Raw genomic sequence first — 21895 nt, 5'->3', positions numbered from 1 at the left:
AGAGTAGCAGGATTTTGACCTGCTGACGGTGAAGGAATGGTGATATATTTCCAGGTCATGATGGTGTGTGGAGGGTAGTTGGATAAGCACATGACTCAGAGGAAGAGCTGCTGAAGACAGTCCCAGTGGGTGGAAAGAAGAAGTGAGAGATGGACATTGAAGATGGAGGAAATTCTGCAGGTTGATAGAATTGCACTAAATGCATCAAGGAATACAGAGCCAAGGACAAATTGATATATATGCAGAGGGTAGAAGGTATATACACTCAAAGCATACTGAAGATGGTGAGGCAGTAAGATCCTACAAAAGTTAGTAGAAATGGGTCAGTATGTCATATCTAAAGTCCTCCCAACCATTGAACACATCTTTATGAAATGCTGTCATTGGAAAGCAGCATCCATCATCAGAGATCCCCGCCACCCACCAGGTCATGCTCTCTTCTCACTGATGTCATCAGGTAGAATGTACAAGAGCCTCAGGACTCACACCACCAGCTTCAAAAACAGTTAATACCCCTCAACCATCAGGCTGTTGAATAAAAGGGGATAACTACACTCACTTGCCCCATCTCTGAAATGTTCTCACAACCAATTATCTCATGTTCTCGTTATTTATTGCTATTTATTTATTTATATTTGCATTTGCAGTTTGTTGCCTTCTACACTCTGGTTGTTCCTTCACTGAACTTCTTATAGTTACTATTCTATAGATTTGCTGAATATGCACACTAGAAAATGAATCTCAGGGTTGTGGATGGTGACACTTGCACTTTGATAATAAAATTTACTTTGAACTTTGAGTCAACAATGTGGGGTGCATGTTCCAAATGTTCTGAAGGTGGCAAAATTTAATAATTACTAAGTTAAAACAAATTAAAATAATTAATGTGCATTCCTCAACATACCTTTATCCATTGCCTATTGATCAAATTTGACCTGATGAAGTTCATTAATCTCTGCAGATGCTGCCTGACCTGCTGGATTTATTTTCCATTTTCTGTTGCTATTTGCTATTTCATATTGTTTTTGTCTTACTTATCCTTTGCTTTAGATAATTTCTTGTTGTGTTTGGGTGGGTTTCCTAAATGTTTCACGTAGCCCGGGGCTATATGGTAATATAAGAGAAGTTTTCAGATTTGAATGTTTCCCTCCTTTTTGTTAATTGGATAATTAGAATTGTTGCTGCAGTTTGTTTAAACTGGTCTGTCAGCAGTATGTAATTAAATGAAATAAAAACAGAAAATGCTGTGTATGTTTAGCAAGTCAGGCAGCACCTGTGGAGAGAGAACTAGTTAATGTTTCAGGATGGCAGCCCTTCTTTAGAATGTGTCATTGGCTGTGATGGAAGGTCATCAAGCTGAAAATTAACTTTATTTGTCACATGTACATTGAAACATTGAAACGTAGAGAGAAATGCACTGTTTGCATCAAATCAAATCAAATCAAAATTGTGCTGGAGGCAACCCACAAGTGTTGTCGTACTTTTAACTCCAACATAATATGCCAACGACTTACTAACCCTAATCCTATTCGTACGTCTTTGGAAAGTGGGAAGAAGCTGGAGCACCTGGAGAATACCCACTCCGTCATGGGGAAAACGTAAAAACTCCTTACAGACAGCAGCGGGAATTGAACCCAGATTGGTGACCGCTGGCGCTGCTAAGTAATCACACTAACTGCCACGCTACCATGCCACTTCATGAACCGTTTCTGTCTCCACATGTGTTTTTTAGCATTTCCAGTTCTTATTTAAGATTCACCTTCATATCTCCAGACTTTCTGCTGTGTGTACGTGCGTGTGCGTGTGCGTGTGTGTGTGTGTGTGTGTGTGTGTGCACGTGCGATTATTAGACAAAATATCTCAATGATCTGAGCAAAGACTAAAAATAAGGTGTCTGTGAGGAACAATTTATTTACACAGAGTGGTGTTGATCACAAACTGGCTGTGTGTAATAGTGATGGAAGCTGAGCCAGTCAGAGCTTTCATTAGGGACCTGGGTAGGCAGTTACAAGGAAAGAGGCAGGAATGGGATTGAATAGATTGTTCTGTGGGGATCTGGTATAGACTAAATAACTGCCTTTTGCTTCATTATTGATTTATTATTGAATGATTATCTCTGCCAACTGCATTCTTCTGTGTACATGTTGATTCACAGCTATCAAAAGAAAGGTGGCTAATCTTACCTTCATATCTCAGTTAGAGACAATGTGAAGAATTATATCTGAGCTGTGCTATTTTTCATGCACCACTGACAACTACCAATTGATTCATGATGCACATTGTATGGATTTTACATTGCATATTAAGGAACAGTTGTCAACTGATTAATCAACTAGTTAAAATAAATTCCATACATTTAAAGGATAATTGACAACATTAGCAGCAGAGAATGCTATTATTGGATTGGGAATTCATGTTAAGAGTTTATGTGTGCAGCTGGATGGATGGACTTTCTTGACTATAACATGGTGCTGTCTATTATACACTGTTTGAATCCTGTTAAATATATTATTTGTTTTCCAGGATAGTTTATGTTGTCCATTTTAATTGTTACAGCTGCAAGTCTTCTAGTAACTTAGATAAGGCTTCTCAGTTGGATGAACTTGATTTTGGTTTTCTGTACTTCACGCTAAATGAGCAATAAATCAGTCTCCTTACCTCATTTACTTTTAAATCTAATTCCTACCAATGTAAAAGCAGGTTTTAATGTAGGAAATTAAAGATCACAATTGGTTTTAGTAGTAAACAGCCTATAATAATTAGAGTCATACGGCATAGAAACATGCCCTTCGGCCAACTTGTCAATGCCAACCAATGTGTTTTTCTAAGTGGTCCCATTTGCTTCCATTTGGCCCATATGTCACTGAACTCTTGCTATCCACGTACTGCCCAAATGTGTTTTAAATACAGTTTAAAAAGACACCTCTATCACTTCGTTAGGCAGTTTGTTCCACACACTCACCAGCCTCTGCATGTAAAACTTGCTTCTCTGGTCCCCTCTAAATCTTTCCCCTCTCACCTTAAAAAAACAATGTTCTTGGTGACAGTAAGATGGAGTCACACAATCGTTCCAGCATTTCGGGGAATGGCGTCAGTCACTCCAGAATTTCCTTTTTTATTTTGTGCTTTCCAAGAGTCCCCAGAGTGTCATTGGCAGAAGACCACGGGAAATTCCGGTCGATTGAGCTGATTGTTCCTTGAGACTTCATCAAGGAACGTTTTCACACATAATACCTTCTTAACTTTCCCCAAATGAAACCAAGTGTCAAGACTGTGAGATAATCAGCATCATCAAAGAGACAGCAGCTCACTGAAAAACTCCCCCAGCTATCGGAAGACATTTAATCGCTGCTGGTTTTTCAGACCCCTATTGAATCTGAGCACTGAATTCAAACTCCATCACATCCTCTGCAGCCTGCTTCACCAGACTGACGGTTAACCAGACGTTCACGCAGCTGCCTCTCGGAGCAACGCAAAATGAATAAGTAAATGGAACAGGAACATGGAGACCAATATCATTGTGCTTGTGCAGTGAGAACCAGCCCACTCCAAGAGCATTCAGTTTGGCTTATTGGTTTAATGAAAAGTCAATGACAAGTCAGAATGCATCAGGTTTTCTGTCCGTAAAAGTGGCTGTAGATTTGTCAGTGTTGGTCTCTTTACAAGCTTTTTACTGGTAACAAAATACTACCATAAAACAACATTACCTCAGCAGAAATTGGCACAGCTGAACATGAGCCAGGCCTCTTGTGTCCAATTGTTAGAGTGTGCCATTTATAGAATTGACACAGCGCTAAAGGATGTCATTCTGTCCATTGAGTCTATGTGGAGTCCCAGCTGATCCATCCCATTATTCCCTGTGACCAATCCATACTCAGCAGAGAGGAATGCTCATACTTCCCTCTGGGCCATGACCTCCCACTAAAAATCAGCCTATTGTAATCCACACAAGATGCTGGAGGAACTCAGCTGGTCAGGCGGTGTCTATGGACATGAATAAACAGTCCACGGTTTGGGAGGAGATTCTTCTTCAGGACCGGAAAGGAAGGGAGAAGTCAGGTGGGTAGGAAAGGTAAAGGGCTGGAGAGGAAGGGCCCTGATAGGAAAGGAGAGTGGATCATTGGAGAAAGGAAAGGAGGAGGGAGTACACAGGCTGTTTTGACTAACACAGTCATGGACCTGATTAGTTCCGGAGATCTTCCCTCCATAGTTCCCAAACTTGGAGTGCCCTAGCCCCTCAGACCCCCACCTCTGCTTTCTGCCCAGACCTCCAAGAGGGTTGTCCAGGCAGATGGATTGCTTCACCCACTGAACTAGTTCATCCTTCCAAAACACCATCTATTCTTCCTCATCCAGTCCCCACCCACCCCCCCAACTGACAATGAGAAATTTGGATGTCACTGCTATGTCAACAGTCTCTAGTTCTGATAAAGAATCTCCAACTTAAAACTGTACTGTTTCTTTGTCTATAAACATTGGTTAAATATTAGCTTTATTTGTTATATGTTCATCTACCCGCATCTCAATATCACCAAGACCAAGGAGATGGTGGTGGACTTTGGGAGACCTAGGCCTCATATGGAGCCAGTGATCATTAATGGAGAATGTGTGGAGCAGGTTAAGACCTACAAGTATCTGGGAGTGCAGTTAGACGAGAAGCTAGACTGGACTGCCAACACAGATGCCCTGTGCAGGAAAGCACAGAGTCGACTGTACTTCCTCAGAAGGCTGGCGTCATTCAATGTTTGTAGTGAGATGCTGAAGATGTTCTATCGGTCAGTTGTGGAGAGCGCCCTCTTCTTTGTGGTGGCGTGCTGGGGAGGCAGCATTAAGAAGAGGGACGCCTCACGTCTTAATAAGCTGGTAAGGAAGGTGGGCTCTGTTGTGTGCACAGAACTGGAGAGTATGACATCGGTGGCAGAGCGGAGGGCGCTGAGTAGGCTACGGTCAATCATGGAAAACCCTGAACATCCTCTGCACAGCACCATCCAGAGACAGAGAAGCAGCTTCAGCGGCAGGTTGCTGTCAATGCGTTGCTCCCAACGCCATTCGGCTCTACAATTCAACCACCAGGGGCAAGACATGTTAAGTGCCGGGGTTAGGACTGAGCTTAAGTTACTACTCAATGCACTTTAGTAAACTATTTAAGAACTTTTTAAAAGCTATTTATTAATGCTTTTTGGGAGGGTGATTTTAGATGCATATCATATTTATACTGAGTTAAATACTGTATGCAATTAGTTTTGCTACAATAAGTGTATGGGACACTGGAAAAATGTTGAATTTCCCCTTGGGGATGAATAAAGTATCTATCTATCTATCTATCTATCTATCTATCAAGACATCACAATATACAGTGAAATTTGTCGTTTGTGTCAAGTCAAGTCAGCAAGGATTGTGCTGGGCAGTCCGCAAGTGTCAACCTGTTTCTGGTGCCAATGTAGCATGCCCACAGCTTACTAAACCCTAACCTTTATGTCTTTCAAATGTGGGTGGAAAGTGGAGCTCCCAGTGGAAACCCATTGGGGATCATGGGAAGAGAATACAAACTCTTTACGGGCAGCAATGGGAATTGAACTCAGATCAGTGATCGCTGGCACAATGAAGTGATCCATTAACCACTATGCTGTTGTGCTGCCCCAGCCCAACATCTACATTTGCTGTCTGATCTGTTGAGTGTTCACAGTATTTTCTTGATCATCATTGTTATGTGCCATGTCCTTTTTCTTTCGATACACTCCCAATATTTACCCAGAGCACTGCATCTATTCTTTCTCCTCAAATGTCAGCATGCTGATTCAATGCTTTCTGTCCTTGGAAAACTCTCACCTTTGAAATTGTCACTTAGAATTATGAGCTGCAATTGGACGCGTTCTGATCTCTTCACTTATTTGTTGCCTTTACAGACACATTGAGAACCAGAAAAGCCTTCAGACTCTGAATGCTTTGGACATGGAACCTTACACTGGACTGCAGAATTTGTAAGTGAATGTGCAATGCCAAGGTGCTTTGTAAAAGATTGCTGTGATGAAATAGTGTTCACTGTTAATGAAACTGCAAAGACATGATTCAGTTATTGCTGCATAGCTTACGGGGGAACTGATTAAAGTCAGCTGAGGTGCAGGGTGAATCAGGAAGACCTGTCTTCATAAGCTGTGATAAATTCTGATTTCTTCACATCCCACAGAGTCAGCTGGCTTTAATTTGATTATTTAATTTGCCATTTTAAGTTCAAGACCAGATATGAAAATTTGTTGCTTCAATGTCATGACCCCAAAACAGTGACCCTGACACCAAAATGTGACACATGCAAATGGGTTGTAACTCATCGATCAGCTCTCCCTGCCCAAAATGTCTGCATGCATCCCGACCTCAACCACGTTCACCTATCCGGACATGAAGCTCCAATCTCACTGTGATGCACCATCAATAACTCACACTGAGACGTAGGCGAGATATCGGCTTTTATTGACTGGAAGAAGGAACCAGGAGTGAGTGTCTATCATACTGTGTCCTGGAGACTGAGGCCGAGCGTCAGGCCGCAGATCTCCTTTATACAGGGGCCTGTGGGAGGAGCCACAGGAGCAGTCAGCAGGGGCGTGTCCCGACAGGCACATAGTTCACCACACACTGGTCCTCTGCAGGCTGGACACTAGCACGGGCTCTCCTGGAGATAGAAACCCCCACCCCACACCCCCCATGAAAGCCCAGGATGAAGCCCCACCCCGTGAAATACCTGTAACAGCTGGAAGAGCTGGGACTGGTCATTGCTGGCCACAGAAGCTATAATTTATTTCTTATGGTTTTTAGATGTCTGTAACAATCAGAGACTTTGAGATGATTAAAATGGAAGTATTTCAAATCTCAGCTAAAGCTGATTAATAATTAAAGAGTGCAAATGAAGCAAAAGTATTTTAAAAATGATGCACCATCAATAACTCACACTGAGACGTAAGGCGAGATATCGGCTTTTATTGACTGGAAGAAGGAACCAGGAGTGAGTGTCCATCATACTGTCCTGGAGACTGAGGCCGAGCGTCAGGCCTCAGACCGCCTTTATACAGGGGCCTGTGGGAGGAGCCACAGGAGCAGTCAGCAGGGGGCGTGTCCAGACAGGCACATAGTTCACCACAAAAAAGTAGAGCACTTTCCCCTGCTTCTTCCTTCCCCACAATCTCTGATGAAATCAAGGAATCTCAGACGCTACATTCAGGCACAGAATTCAAGATTCTATCAGATTCCTTCCTCATCAGCCTTTTATCTCTTCCACCTATCACCTCCCAGATTATTGCATCATTCCCCTTTTCTCACCCCTCACCCATCCCTCCTGCCTTCCCCCCTCACCTGGATTCACCTGTCACCTACTCGCTCCTGTTCCTAGCATTGCCCCGCCTATTTATTCTGGCCTCAGCCCTGAGGAAGGGTGTCAGCCCAAAACATCGACTCTTCATTTCCCTCCACTGACCTGCTCAGTTTCTCCAGCGTTTTGTCTGAGTTGCTCCATCATTCAAATCTACCCGTCCATATATTTCACATGCAGACTAAAAGGTGAGGTGGCAAAGTCCAAAAGGGCCTTGAAGCAAAAGGAGGCCATTTGACACATTGTACTCACACTAACACGAGAAAGTGTTAGTACATTGAGAAAGTCGTACTTGCACTAGCTCTCTGAGAGAGCTGAACTATAAGCCTCGGCAATGGCAAATGGCAACCAAATTTTCTCAGTAACAGGAAGCAAAGGAAAATGTTTGGGGGTATTGGCGGTGACTGGAAGCTGATTTCAGAGAAATCAGAGGAAGGTTACAGTAAAGGCCATTCAGCCCATCAGTTCAGAAAATCCCTACCCTCTACTGAAAGTCCTCTAATTCTTCTCTTTTCCAGTGCTGCTCTCTTCTTCCCTTTTGAACACATATGAGAATCGGCTACCATAGTAGTGCATTCCTAGTCCAGACCACTCACTGTTTTTCCTTATGTATCTCTTGTTTCATTTTCCAGTTGTCTTCACTCTTTGTTCTATGATTATGGATATTTCTGCAAGAGACAATCATTACTCCCTCTCTAGCCTGCCTTGGTCTTCATGATTTTAAGTTCTCCAATCAGTTCCTCACTCAGTTACCTCTGTTCTAAGGAGACCAACCAGCTTCTCTGAATTAACCCCATCCTTCACATTATTCTTGTAAATTCCTTCTGCATCTTTCTTTAGGCTTTTTGGTGTACTGCCCAGAAATGCATGCAGTACTAAAATTATAGCAAATATAACATGTTAGCATATCCCCCTGCTCCTATACTATCTGTCTCTACTTATCAAGCTTATGAACTCTTTTTTCAACTGCATTCTCAGCCAGCAGTGAGTTATACACAGCAATTTACAGGGCTTGGTACTCGAATGGTCATGAGTCATGGGTTGTGGTGTAGAGAGAGAACTGAGCTGTGGGTGTAAGGACAGTAGTGAATAATGTATCTTCAGTCAGGTGGGGGTGGGTTGTGGGAGGGGGAGAGGGAATGTGCTGCAAGAGATCAGAGCTTTGAAAATTAAAAATAACTGCAGATACTGGAAATCTGAAATAAGAGCAGAAAGTTTTGGAAATGAGGCAGCACATTTGGAAAGAAAAACAGTTAACCTTGCTGATTGAAGATCTTACATCTGATGAAAGGTCCTTGATCCAGTCAGAAAATGGGGATAGGAGATGGTTTGTTCCTTCTAGGGTCATGATAAGACGACAAGCGTCATTGATGCTTTTGATTGCTGGAGGACGAGAGAGCTTACAGCGTTGGGAGCACCTAATGGACAGCTGCCACAGGGGTGGGTGGGAGTCAGACAAGAGGATTTGCAAAAATCCATAGGTGACCTTCCTACAATGGAATGACCAGGGACTGGACTGTGCCAAATGTCTTGTGAAGACTTAGCCATTCAGAAATCAGGCATGTGCAGACGATGTTGAAACACAAATTGCATGCTCATTGACCTCATCGCATGGGTGTTTGGCCTGATTTGTAAAGGCATCATACACATAGTGAAGCCAAAATAAATTTTAATGACTTCCACCGGCCTGTGACTGAAAGTAATGTACAATAACATTTCCTGCACCTTCTTCCCTCTGGCTCTGCACCTCCTTTTTCTTATTCCGTGATCCACCGTCCTCTCCTATCAGATTCCATCTTCTTCAACGCTTTGCCTCTTCTGCCTATCACCTCCTAGCTTTTCACAAATTTATCACTCTCCGACCTCTCCTACCTACCAATCTTCCCCCCTCATCTGGGTTCACCTATCACACGCCACATGTGTTCCTTTCTCTCTGGTTTCTGTCCTCTTTCTTTCCAGTCCTGGAGGGTCTCAGCCTGAAACATTGACTGTCTAATCTCCTCCAGACATGAAATGATGGAAGAACCCAGCAGGTCAAGCAGCGTCTATGGAGAGGAATAAAGAGACTCTCCGAAGATGTTATCAGTTCTGATGAATGGCCTTGCCCCAAAATGTTGGCTCTTTCCACAGATGCTGAGTTCCTCCAGCATCTTTTCTGTGTTACTCTGGATTTCTGGCACCTGCAGACTCCCTTGCACTTATTCCCCTCCATAGATGCTGCCTGACCTGCTGAGATCCATCAACAATTTGAGTATGTTGCTCAGCATTTCTTGGTCCATGTCTTTAAGAGAAACACAGGATGCTGTAGAGAAAGGAAGGGGTTTGCTAAAACTGTATAAAACATCATTTAGATCACAGCTGGAGTACAGCATGCAACATAGCAGGGGTTATGTGAAAGCACTAGAGGGCGTTCAGAAGAGATTATGTAGATGCTGCTTAGAACGGAAAACTTGAGTTCTGAGGAGAATTCCGATTAGTACCTTTGTAACACACGGCACTGGATGGAGATGAAAATGGACTGTATAGAATTTATGTGAAGGCTAGATCAGGTGAACTGGAATGGCATTTTTCCCTTTGCCGAGATGTCAATATCAGGGTGTTATAGACTTAAAGGAGCTTTTAGAAAGACCAATGTGGAGTTGGGGGAAAATTACTTTCACCCAGTGAATGATGAATTCTGTAGAACAGTACAGAAGAGGAACAGGCCCTCTGCCCCACAATTTTTTGCTGAACTAATTGAATTGGTAATCAAATGCCCAACTGCATTAATCCTTTCCTCCCACACAATGTCTCTCTCTTTCCATTTCCTGCATGTTAATGTATTTATCTAAGTCTCTTGAATAACTCTATTGAAATTGCTTCTACCGCCAATCCAGATGGCATATTCTGGGTACCTTCCACTCTGTGCAAAACAAAAACTTGCCCTGTACATCACCTTTGATTTGCCCCTTTCACTTTAAGTGCATGTCCGCTGGTATTACCTACTGTATCTAGGCCTCTCATAATTTTATAAGCATCCACCAGATTCCCCTCAGCATCCGCTGCTCCAGAGAAAACAAGCTCCCATTAGCACATACTCTCTAATCCAGGCACCGTACTGCTGAACCTCTTCTTCATGCTCTGCAAATCCTCCCGTTCTTTCTTGTAATGGGGCAACTAAAACTGAATGGAATCCACCAGATGCAGCCTAGCTGGAGTTTTACAAAGCTGCAACATTACTTCTCCACTCTTGAACTCAGTTTCTCTACTGATGAAGTCTAATATGTCTTCTTTACCAAACTGTCAAGCTGTGTAGCCATGTTCAGGCAATCATGTACTTGGACCCCGTAATCCCTCTGGTCGTTTACAGTGTTTAAAGTCTTGCCATTAACAGTGGACTGTTTTTTCACATTTGATCTCCCAAGGTGCAAAGATTACATTTGATCGGGTTAAATGTTATCTGCCAATTTATTATTGTAACTATAGATGGCACATACAGTTGAATTTAAAGTGTCATACTCTGAAAGGCAATGGACCACGAGCTGGGTGAGTGCGGAGGGGGGGATTAAGCTCTTCTTTATTCACCATGAACATGATGAGCATTAGAGTCTCTTCTGACCAGTAAATCGATGTGATTGAGTTTGGTGATAAGAAACCAACTAAACCATTTGAGGTCCGTTTACTTTCTGTCCTTAATTCACCGAAGGTTGGATGAAAGAAAAGAAGTAGATCATGGTGGAACTCATGAGCAAAAAGATAGTGGAAAGCAATGTTAGATTTATCCCAAGGATATGAAGGCATTAATCAGATTTCTTCTCATAAATGCTGACTTACTTCAACAGCTTAAGCCCTCAAACCTCTAACCTTGCTGTAATTAGTTCAATACTTATGTTCTCTTTCTTAATCTTGACCAGCCTTTGGAGTCAGCAAAATGGCATCAAATGGACCACAAGACCCTGCTTTATGTTTGGGCCTAGGTAAACTATAGAGTTTATCAATTTAAGGTCAAACTCCTTACAAATTTTTTGATGAGCAAGTCACTAGTTAAACTCAAGATTGACAGGTTTTTAATCTTTATTGGAGTCAAGAGTATTGGAGATCAGGAAATAATTGGATATAGGTTCAAAATCATATTGACTATGGCCTTGCTGAACGGTGAAGCCTCTTTTGGCATTTGGGTCTTTCCAAAACTAAGCCCCAGGCCAATGAGCTCTCCCCAGCAGTCCATTGTATGTTTGGGGCTGTACTTCTAGTTCCTGCAATCAAAGCTGGGTTTTGCTATAACTGCACCAAAATTTGAATTCCCAGTTGCCAGAATGTTCCTAGTTTCACTGCAGTTAAAGAAGCTCAACTACCTGTCAGTATACCAGAGATGTAACTGGTTTTCATCCGGTCAATAATTAATGCTTATATAATTTCTCTGTGGACCCAGATTTAAAACAGTTAAAATTTGCTAAATTCCTTAAACCTGCAGTTACCTTCTGTGCAGCAATAGTTCAATGCCATCAAAAACCTCTCTCCAGCTCACTAAAGCTTTCTCTTCAATATATTGCCAGGACTGATTGCAGGGGAGAAAAAAATAGATTATCAGAGTCTCTGCTGTGATATGAGATACAGAAGGCATGGCAATCTGATTCAACCTGGGCCCCACTTCTTTGGTTTTGACTGAGAGTCCTTGATGACTCATTTGAGCTGAATGATACAGTGTGCAATGTGTACTAATATTAATGTAAGATGCCTGGCAAGGAAAAGTATCAGGAGAAAAACTGAACAAAGAATCTATTCATCGCTTTGATCTGAACTCATCAAAGGTACTTTTCATTTTTAATAAATGCTGAGGTTTGTTTCCCGGTCGTTCTACAGTTACTGTAGATGTTTAATTTGTACAGAGTACAAGCAGCCATGGTGTTGACGGTTTATCCAGTCCACCCATCTGATCAGGTGAATAGTAAGTCACAGTTTTGAGCCAACAGAGCTTATAACCTCTTGCATTTGTTCTCATTTCCAGGACAATCATAAATTCAGGACTGCGGTCGATTGCGCCCAGAGCATTTGCCAAAAATCCTCACCTTCACTACATGTAAGTCATCTCAAGCTTAGGCTGGGCTTATAGAGGGTTAGGAGCTGAGTGTTTAAATTCAGAGGCTGAGGTAATAAAGATTACACTGCTGTACGATCTATTACTCCAGAGACTTAAAACGTCAATGGCCCAGAAGCTTATTTCTTTTTGTTAAATTAACATCCTTATGATACACGGGAGTTTGAACAAGCTCAGAAAGATTTGTGAAAAAAGAAGACCTTGGAGGTTCCACAAGCTTGTTTATGCTGTAAAAACACCTAGATAATGGAATATTGTTTATTTATGAGAGAACTGGGTAACTCTAACTTATAGATATTCTGCAAGGGTCTGCTGCCAGATGAGAAAGGTTATGATGTTCTGAACATTCCACATCACTGAGAGAGAATTGCTCAGCCTGAATTTCAAAAGCTAAATTTTCATCGGTATTGCTGTCATGGAATTGAAGGTAATTAGTCAGCGTTAATGAGGAAAAATGTTATAAATCTTATCCTTTAAAGAAACTGCATGAAGATATTGTTATGCCTCACAATGATCCTGATTCAAACCCTGGGACTATAATGACTTACTGCAACTCTACAGTTACCAGCCACCATGAGTTATCTCCTCTGTGGCTGTTCTGTTAGATGGGAAACAGTGTCTCAACCTCAGGTCGTGTGGACTGATGTCCCACTTGCAGTCTGCCATGATGGCCTTCCTACAGCTGGTGAACAATGAAAGCCTTTCCACTGATGCATCTGATAATAGAAACGTTCCCACTCAGTTCACACAGGCTAAACAAAAATTCAAAATGTTACATGTTAAAGAATATATTGTCTTTAAAGCATAATTAACCCTCTTTAAATGGTTTAGATGAAAATAAGGGTGGGCTGATTAGTGAGTTTTTAGATGGCATAAAATTCAGTAGACTTGTGGATAGTGAGGTAGGTTGTCTTAAAGGTTTCCACAGGATATAGACAAACTGGAAATCTGGGCAGAGAAATGGCAGACGGAGTTTAATACTGATAAGTGTGAGATGTGTATTTAGGGAGGGAAAATTCAAGTGGAAAGGATACATTAAATAACATGATCCTCAGGAGCATTGAAGTACAGAAGGATTTGGGATTTAATTCATAATTCATTGAACATGCCAAAACAAGCAGATAGGGTGGTGAAGAAGTCATACAACATACTTTCCTTCACTGGTTCAAGAATTGAGTATAAAAATTGAGAAGGCATATTGCAGCTGTATAAAACTTTGGTTAGTCCACATTTGAAGTACAGTTGGCCCTCCTTATCCGTGGGGGATTGGTTCTAAGACCCCCTGCGAATACCAAAAATTGCGGATGCTCAAGTCCCTTATTTAACCTGGTTCAGAGCGGCAATCTTTAGGACCCAGCGGAACCCTGGACTTTATTTAACATGCTCTGTGCTGTGGACATTAGGACCTGGTGCAGCCCTGAATCCACAGTGTTTATGTTCATGAAAATAATCATGATCATGATTGAAAATAAGGCGGAAATAATAAAGCGATCGGAAAGAGGTGAAACGACATCGGTCATTGGAAAAGCGTTAGGCTACAGTCGGTCAACGATTGGAACAATTTTAATGGAGCATGTGAAGGGCCCTGCCCCGATGAAAGCTACAATTATTACTAAGCAACGTAGTGGTTTAATTATCAAAATACATATGTTCCTTAAGTGTTTTATATGCATAGAAAGGTAAAATATGTACTATATACTAAGACCAATGTTTGACTAACTGATGCTAAATAATACCGGATGTACCTGTTCCGAATTCAAATCTGACTTAAAGACGGTCTCAGGAATGGAACTCGTTCATAACCCGTGGACTGCCTGTACTTTTAAGTCATTTCTAGATTATTTATAATACCTAATACAATGTAAATGCTATGTAAATAGTTGTTATACTGTATTATTTAGGGAATAAAGCCAAGAAAAAATAGTCTGTACATGCCCAAATAACGAGTGCTGGAGAGAGAACTTCTGGGTTTTCCAGATCCACGGTTGGTTGAATCCGCTCACGCGGAATCCATGGCTAAGGAGGGCTGACTGTACTGTGTTTAATTATGCTTGTGACATTCCAGGAAGAATGTGAAGGCTTTGGAGAGGGTGCAGAAGAGGTTCACCAGTACTTTGCCTAGATTAGACAGTTTTTCACTATAAGAGGCTAACTACAAAGAAGTTGAACAAGCCTGGATTGTTTTCTCTGTGATGTTAGAGGCTGAGGGGGCCTAATAAAATTAGAGTGGATTTTGGTAAATCGGGACATATCGCGAACTGCACATGTTGGCCCAATTAGCTGAAGCTTCAAGGAAATAGTTAAATATGTATGGAAAAAAAGACAAACTGCTAATTAACTGAGTAACAAATTATTTAATTAAATGAAATACAGAACAAATTAGAACACTAAACACTACTACTGCAGTACTACAAAGTGAAACCAAGCCACATCGGGGACAACAAGGCTTCACTCCGAGATGAGCTCAAAACCTTTTGACCATCAAAACATGGAAGAAACTTCACAAAGCCCCACAGTCGCTGAAGGCTCTGTGATATCAGTCTCTGAGGCCAACATAAGAACATCCTTCAGGAGGGTAAACCCAAGGAAAGCATTGGCCCAGACAGGGTACCTGGCCAAGTACTAAAGACCTGTGCAAGAGTATTCACCGATATCTTTAACCCCTTGCTTCAGCAATCTGAGGTACTCCACCTGCTTTAAGTATGCTTCAATTATATCAGTGCCTAAGAAGAATGTATTAACCTGTCTCACTGACTATCATGCAATAGCACTTGCATCCACTGTGATGAAGTGCTTTGATAGGTTGGCGATGAAAGACTTAAATTCCTGCCCGAGAAGCAACTTGGATCTGCTCTAATTTGTCGAAGCAGATGCTATTTCATAGGCTCTTTGCTCAATGTTGGAACATTTGGACAACAAAGGTGCTTACATTTGGGTGCTCTTTGACTACTGGTTGGGATTCAATACTAACATCCCCTCAAAACTAATCAATAAGCATCAAGACTTTGGTCTCAATATTTCCTGGTGCAGCAGGATTCTTGACTTCCTCACTTGCAGACCCCAGTCAGTTCGGATTGTCAACGATATCTCCTCCACAGTCTCTATGAGCACAGCTGCACCATAAGGCTGTGTGCTCAGCTCCCTGCTCTACTCACTTTATACTGTAAGGCCAAGCACCAAGTCCATGCCCTATTTAACTTTGTTGATGTTGGCTGAATCAACATGAATCAGTATGTAGGAGAGAGGCTGAAAACCTGGCTGAGTGGTGCCACAATGACAACCTCCCACTCAGTATTGGCAAACCAAGGAGCTGATTATTGACAACGAGGAGGGAACTAGAGATTCATGATCCACTCCTCATTGGGGTTCAGAGGTGGAGAGGAACAACAACATTAAGTTTCTTAGAGGATCTGTTGGGTCCAGCACTTAAAGTGCCATTATGAAGAAAGCAAGGCAGTGTCTCCACTTTCTTTGAAGTTTGCAAGGATTCAGCACGTAATCTGTAACTTTGACAAACTTCTATAGATGTGTGATGGACAGCATATTGACTTGTTGCTTCACAGTTTGGTATGGAAACACCATGCCATTGAACAGATAAGCTGACAAAAAGTAATGGCCAAGTCCATCAGGGGTAAAGCCCTCCCCACTTTTGAGCATATCTGTATGGAGCACTGTTGCAGGAAAGCTGCATCCATCATCAAGGACCCCCACCAACCAGGCCACACTGTCTTCTTGCTACTGCTATAAGCAAGAGGACAGATACCTCAGGACCCACACCACCAGGTTCAGGAACAGTTATTACCCCTAAACCATCAGGATCTTGAACCAGAGGGGATAGCTTCACTCAATTTCACTGCCCCATTACTGAACTATTCCCACAACCTATGAGCTCATTTTCAAAGACTCTTCATCTCATGTTTTGATATTTATTGCTTATTATTATTATTATTATTATTATTATTTATTTTGTATTTGCACAATTTGCAGTCTTTTGCGCATCGGTTATTTGTCTATGCAGTTGGTGCGGCCTTTGATTCTATTATGTTTTTTGTATTTATGGTGAATGCCTACAAGAAACTGAATCTTAGGGCTGTACATGGTGACGTGTATGTACTTTGATAAGAAATTTCCTTTGAACTTTGAACTTTAAAACTGTAGTTCCTAATAGTTACCGATAGAGGAATTCATCAGGTATATACTGCTATAATTTTTTGATTGACTTGTAAATGAACAAAATCAGTGCAGACACTTATTACAGAAAATGGACTGTCTTTGTACAATGCTTGTGACAATTGCATCCCCCAAATCTTCACTTTCATTGTAACATTCAAGATGATTGTTGATATCATCAAATTATTTGAAATTCCTAACTCATTGAAGTAGTGAAGTCATTTTATTTACACTCCCAACTGTTTCTGGCATCTCCAAGGCTGAATGCCTGAACCCACTTTGAGAAAAACCGATCTGTATTGTCTTACTGCTTTTGTCTCAACAACTATCAGTGACAAAAATCATTGCTTTTTGAACACAACACACACGAATGATGGTATTTGAAAACTGTTTGCTCTAAGCACAGTGTAGTATCTAACAGCCACCCAACTGCACGTGACTAAAGCTTGTTAGAAATTTCACCAACAGTCTCCTGTCCCAATTAAGTGGCATTGTGTCCCAAATAAACAAAGGAAATCCCACTATTCTCTCAATTAGTTTTTGTTGTTCTTTAAGTGTTGTCCCAAGTAAGCAGCTCCCCTGATTAGCCAATGGCCCAATTACCCAGAATATAAAATTATGAGTAGCATAGATAGGTAGAGAATCGGAGCCTTTCCCCTGAGATGAAAATGTCAAACACTAGAGGGCAAGGATTTAAGTTGAGAGGAGAGAAGTTTAAAGAAGATTTACAAAGCAAGATTTTTTACACCGAGAGCAATGGATGCTTGGAACATGCTAGCAGGGGAAATGGCGGAAGCAGATGCAAGAGAAACATTTCAGAATGGTAAAACATGGACCATTTACAGGCTAATGAAATCAGTTTGAATGACACCTTGTTTGACATAGACATTGTAGGTTGGAGCTCCTTTGCTGGTGCTGTATTGTTCTATGTTCTAAGTTCTAAATTAACTAAAAGATGGATTAAACTTGTGCTGGGCAATAAATGTTAGCAAACATCCAGGTCCTGATAAGTCAACGTAGTTAACAAACTTACCTTCAGTTGATTTTAGATTGAGAATCAACATCCCCGTTCAAAGGAATGAGTTCACATTAAATGTGAGAGGAATATACCCAAGGAGCCAAAACAAAATGCATACGGCTCCTCAGCTCAGGTTGTAATGAATGTACACGGACTCAATGTACCATCCTTGGACAGTGCAGCTTGGCAGATTTGTTTCCTTGAACTGCCAACTTGTCAAACTTTTTATGGATTTATGCAACAGTTTTTTGCCGCATGTCACACCCGGACCAACACACCACAGTAAATTCTTCAGACATGTAAATATATTTAGTGAGTAAAGTTGATCCTTGATCCTTTTTGTGTTATAGCATGTAGAGAGTGGAGTCCAGAACGTGCATCTGCATTTAGCCAATGATTCTTTGTGGAGAACTAACCCATTCCCTTAGCAGTCGGACTGCTTGGAATCAGTGTTCTATCTTCCTCATCATGATGACATAATTCCATAGCTTGGTGCATTCACTTAGGTGAAAGTTTGCTGTGAAACAGATCTCTTCTATGGCAGTTTCATCTTTTAGACTAGGATTTGGCTGCAAAAAGTCTCTGGGTCTTTATTCATGCTAGGAATGGTTCTTTTTTCACCTTGACGTTACATGGCTTGCAGCCCCGTTATCGGTGAAAGCATGCTCCAGTGCCAAGCACCGTTGTCAGTGTGCTGGCTACCTATCCACCACAAGAGGGCATTTCCTGTGGAGGCAAAGGCAGTGGTGAATCTGCTGCGGGCTGCATCACCTGAGGCGACAGGTATAAAGAGATGCTTATCTGTTACAGATATCCTCTCTGTCAGAACAAAGTCTTAATTTCCACGTAGGCAACCAACAGCAAAACATTCAACAAACCCCTGAAGCAAAATACTTCAGGTGGCAGAAATCAAAAATAAAATTTGAAAATGGTGGAAACACACAGTGGGTGAGTCAGCTTCTGGGGAGTGAGAAAGGTTCAGAATGAAAGAAGTTTTATGTTGCAGAGCAATGTGTTTGTGGGAGATGCAGAGATTAAAGAAAAGGCTGAAGGCAAGGAAAGATTTGGTGATACAAACAGTGATAAAGCTGACTGAAAGAGACTGGAAATTATATCTCTTTCATACTCCATAGATGCTGCCTGACCCACTGTGCATTTCACCATTTTCTGATTCAACTTTAGTTTTCCACCACCTGTGATATCTTGCTTTTGTACTTTGTTGAATACTTGCCAGATTGTTTACGTGCAACTTAAGGTTATGTTCCAACAAGGCAGTGCATCTGCGATAGAAAAGCATCGTTTTTGCCTGTCTCCTCAGGTGATACAGACAACAACAGATTCTGGCTCCACATGTAAAGTCCTTCGGTGACAGACAGGCAACCCACGCACATACAGCAGTGCTTGGCACCGGCACATATTTTCACTGATAACAGAGCTATGAGCAGGTGTGTAGAGGAGGAGACAAAAGAAACTTGAGAAGAGAGCGACAGAAAACTAAACAGTAGAAATGTGTGGTTGTTTGTCAGAAATTGTTGCTTTAATATTGGTTTTTTATTGCCACATGTGGCAAGATACAGAGAAAATCTTGTCTTGCGTGCTGTTAATACAGATCAGATCAGTGTATTGAGCTAGAATAAGATAACATAATAACGCAGAATAAAGGGTAAAAACTGGAAGTGTGTAGTGCAGGTAAATAACAAAATGTAAGATCATAGTGAGGTACATGGTGAGGTCAAGAGTCCATCTTGTTGTACGGGAGGTCCGTTCAATTTTCTGATAACAGTGGGCTTGAAGCTGTCCTTGAATCTGGTGGTATGTGCTTTCAGACTTTTGTATCTTCTGCCTGTTGCTCTTCTCAGTGCTACCATATAACCATATAACAATTACAGCACGGAAACAGGCCATCTCAGCCCTTCTACTCCGTGCCAAATGCTTACTCTCACCTAATTCCACCTACCCGCACTCAGCCCATAATCCTCCATTCCTTTCCTGTCCATATACCTATCCAATTTTTTTTTAAATGACAAAATCAAACCTGCCTCTACCACTTCTACTGGAAGCTCGTCCCACACAGCTACCACTCTCTGAGTAAAGAAGTTCCCCCTCGTGTTACCCCTAAACTTTTGTCCCCTAACTCTCAACTCATGTCCTTTTGTTTGAATCTCCCCTACTCTCAATGGAAAAAGCCTATCCACGTCAACTCTATCTATCCCCCTCATAATTTTAAATAACTCTATCAAGTCCCCCCTCAACCTTCTGGTGGCATCCATCGGTCTCGAGAGACCATGGATCTGCACCTGGAGTTTCTAGGGCACAGGCCTAGGCAGGGTTGTATGGAAGACTGGCAGTTGCCCAAGCTGCAGTTGCCACCAATGTTGTCCAAGAGAAGGGCACTAGGACCTGTGCAGCTTGGCACCGGTGACGTTGCAGAACAATGTGTTGTTAAGTGCCTTGCTCAAGGACACAAACACGCTGCCTCAGCTAAGGCTCGAACGCATGACCTTCTGGTTACTAGTCTGATGCCTTAACCACTAGGCCACGCGCCAACATGCGTGGAGCCTCAACCTTCTACGCTCCAAAGAATAAAGACCTAACTTGTTCAACCTTGTTCTACCATCAAGAAGGAGGTACAGGTGCCTGAAGGCACACACTCAGCGACTCGCTCAGCGGTATGGTAGCGTAGCGGTTAGTATATGATTTACAGTACAGGGGATCCGGGTTCAATTCTCACCACTGTGTTAAAGGACTTTGTACATTCTCCCTGTCACTGCATGGGTTTCCTCCTGGTGCTCTGGTTTCCTCCCACAGTCCAAAGACATACCGGTTGGTAGGTTAATTAGTCATTGTAAGTAGTTCCATGATCAGGCTAGGACTGAGTCGGGGGATTGCTGGGCAGCATGGCCAAAAGGGCAGGAAGGACCTATTCTGCACTGTATCTCAATAAAGAAATCTTCCCCTCTGCCATCAGATTTCTGAATTATCATTGAATCCATGAACACTATCTCAGTTCTTTGTTTTATTCTTGTTTCGCACTACTTATTTAATTTAACTTTTGAAATATAAGTATACCTCTTACTGTAATTTGCAGTTTTTATGGTTATGTATTGCATTGTACTACTACTGCATAATAACAAATTTCACGATGTATGCCAGTGATACTAAACCTGATTCTGATTCTGGTGGGAGAGTGGAGAAGAGAGAATGTCTCAGATGGGTAGGGTCTCTGATTATGCTGGCTGCTTTACTGAGGCAGTGAGAAGTATAGGCAGAGTCCATAGAGGGGGGCTGGTTCCTGTCACGTGCTAAGTGTAGAAGGCTGTAATGTGCTTAGTTGGATGATAGCATGTTATTACCTGATTTGATCTTACACAGAGTCAGATTCATAGAGCTATACAGCATGGAAAGAAGCTCTTTGGCCCAAGTTGTCCATGTTGATGAAGTTGCCTAATTGAGCTAGTTGCATTTCTATGAATTTGGTTCATATCCCTCTAATACAGGGGTTCCCATTCTTTTTTATGTCATGGATCAATATCATTAAGCAAGGGGTCCGTGGACCCCAGGTTGGGAACCCCTGGCCTAAAACATTCCTATCAATGTACCTGTCCAAATGTCTTTTAAATACCGTAATTTTACCTGCCTGTACCACTTTCTCTAGCAGCTCATTTTATATGTGCAAAATCCTCTGTTAAAAAGTTGCCCCTTAGGTTCCTTTAAAATCTTTCCCCTCTAATTTTTAACCTCTTGGTGCTGGACACATGTGTCCTGCAGAAAAGTCTGTGGGGCTATTTAGCTTATCAATGCCCCTCATCATCTTATAAGTTTCGGTCCGTTCCCAGCCTCCTCTGGTCCAGGAGATAATGTCTAGCCTCTCATTTTAACTCAGACCATCCAATCCTGATACGATTCTTGTAAAGGGAGAAATCCATGGCAGGCGGTGGAGAGTGAGGGTTGAAGCAGTGGCAGAGACTGAGATAGTTTGGGAAGCAACCAGTCTGATGGCATGAACATTGATTTCTCTAACTTCCAGTAATTTTCCCCTCTTACCTCTTCTTCCAGTCCCCACTGTGGCTGCTCTCTTGCCTCTTTTCATCTCTTCTCCTCATCTGGCTATCACCTCCCTCTGGTGCCCCTCCTCCTTCCATTTCCCCCATGGTCCACTCTCCTCTCCAATCAGATTCCTACTTTTCTAGCCTTTACCTTTTCCACCTATCATCTCTCAGCTTCTCGCTTCATCCGCCTCCCCCTCCCACCTGGCATCACCTATCACTTT

The 21895-nt window shown here is 42.0% G+C and overlaps 1 protein-coding gene across 2 annotated transcripts in view; it reads left to right on the top strand.

The window, feature by feature from the left end:
• The window catches only part of LOC132382542 (NT-3 growth factor receptor-like), a 951566-nt gene that overhangs the window by 272761 nt on the left and 656910 nt on the right, over positions 1 to 21895 (top strand). For both annotated transcript variants that reach the window (XM_059952849.1, XM_059952848.1), the window contains exons 2-3: positions 5907 to 5981; positions 12348 to 12419. In XM_059952849.1, the coding sequence (XP_059808832.1) occupies positions 5953 to 5981; positions 12348 to 12419 (101 nt within the window). In that variant the 5' untranslated portion in view covers positions 5907 to 5952. The remainder of the gene's footprint in view (positions 1 to 5906; positions 5982 to 12347; positions 12420 to 21895) is intronic.

Source organism: Hypanus sabinus, chromosome 28, assembly GCF_030144855.1.
Source record: "Hypanus sabinus isolate sHypSab1 chromosome 28, sHypSab1.hap1, whole genome shotgun sequence".
Lineage (NCBI taxonomy): Eukaryota > Metazoa > Chordata > Chondrichthyes > Myliobatiformes > Dasyatidae > Hypanus > Hypanus sabinus.
This window is presented reverse-complemented; position numbering and strand designations above follow the sequence as displayed.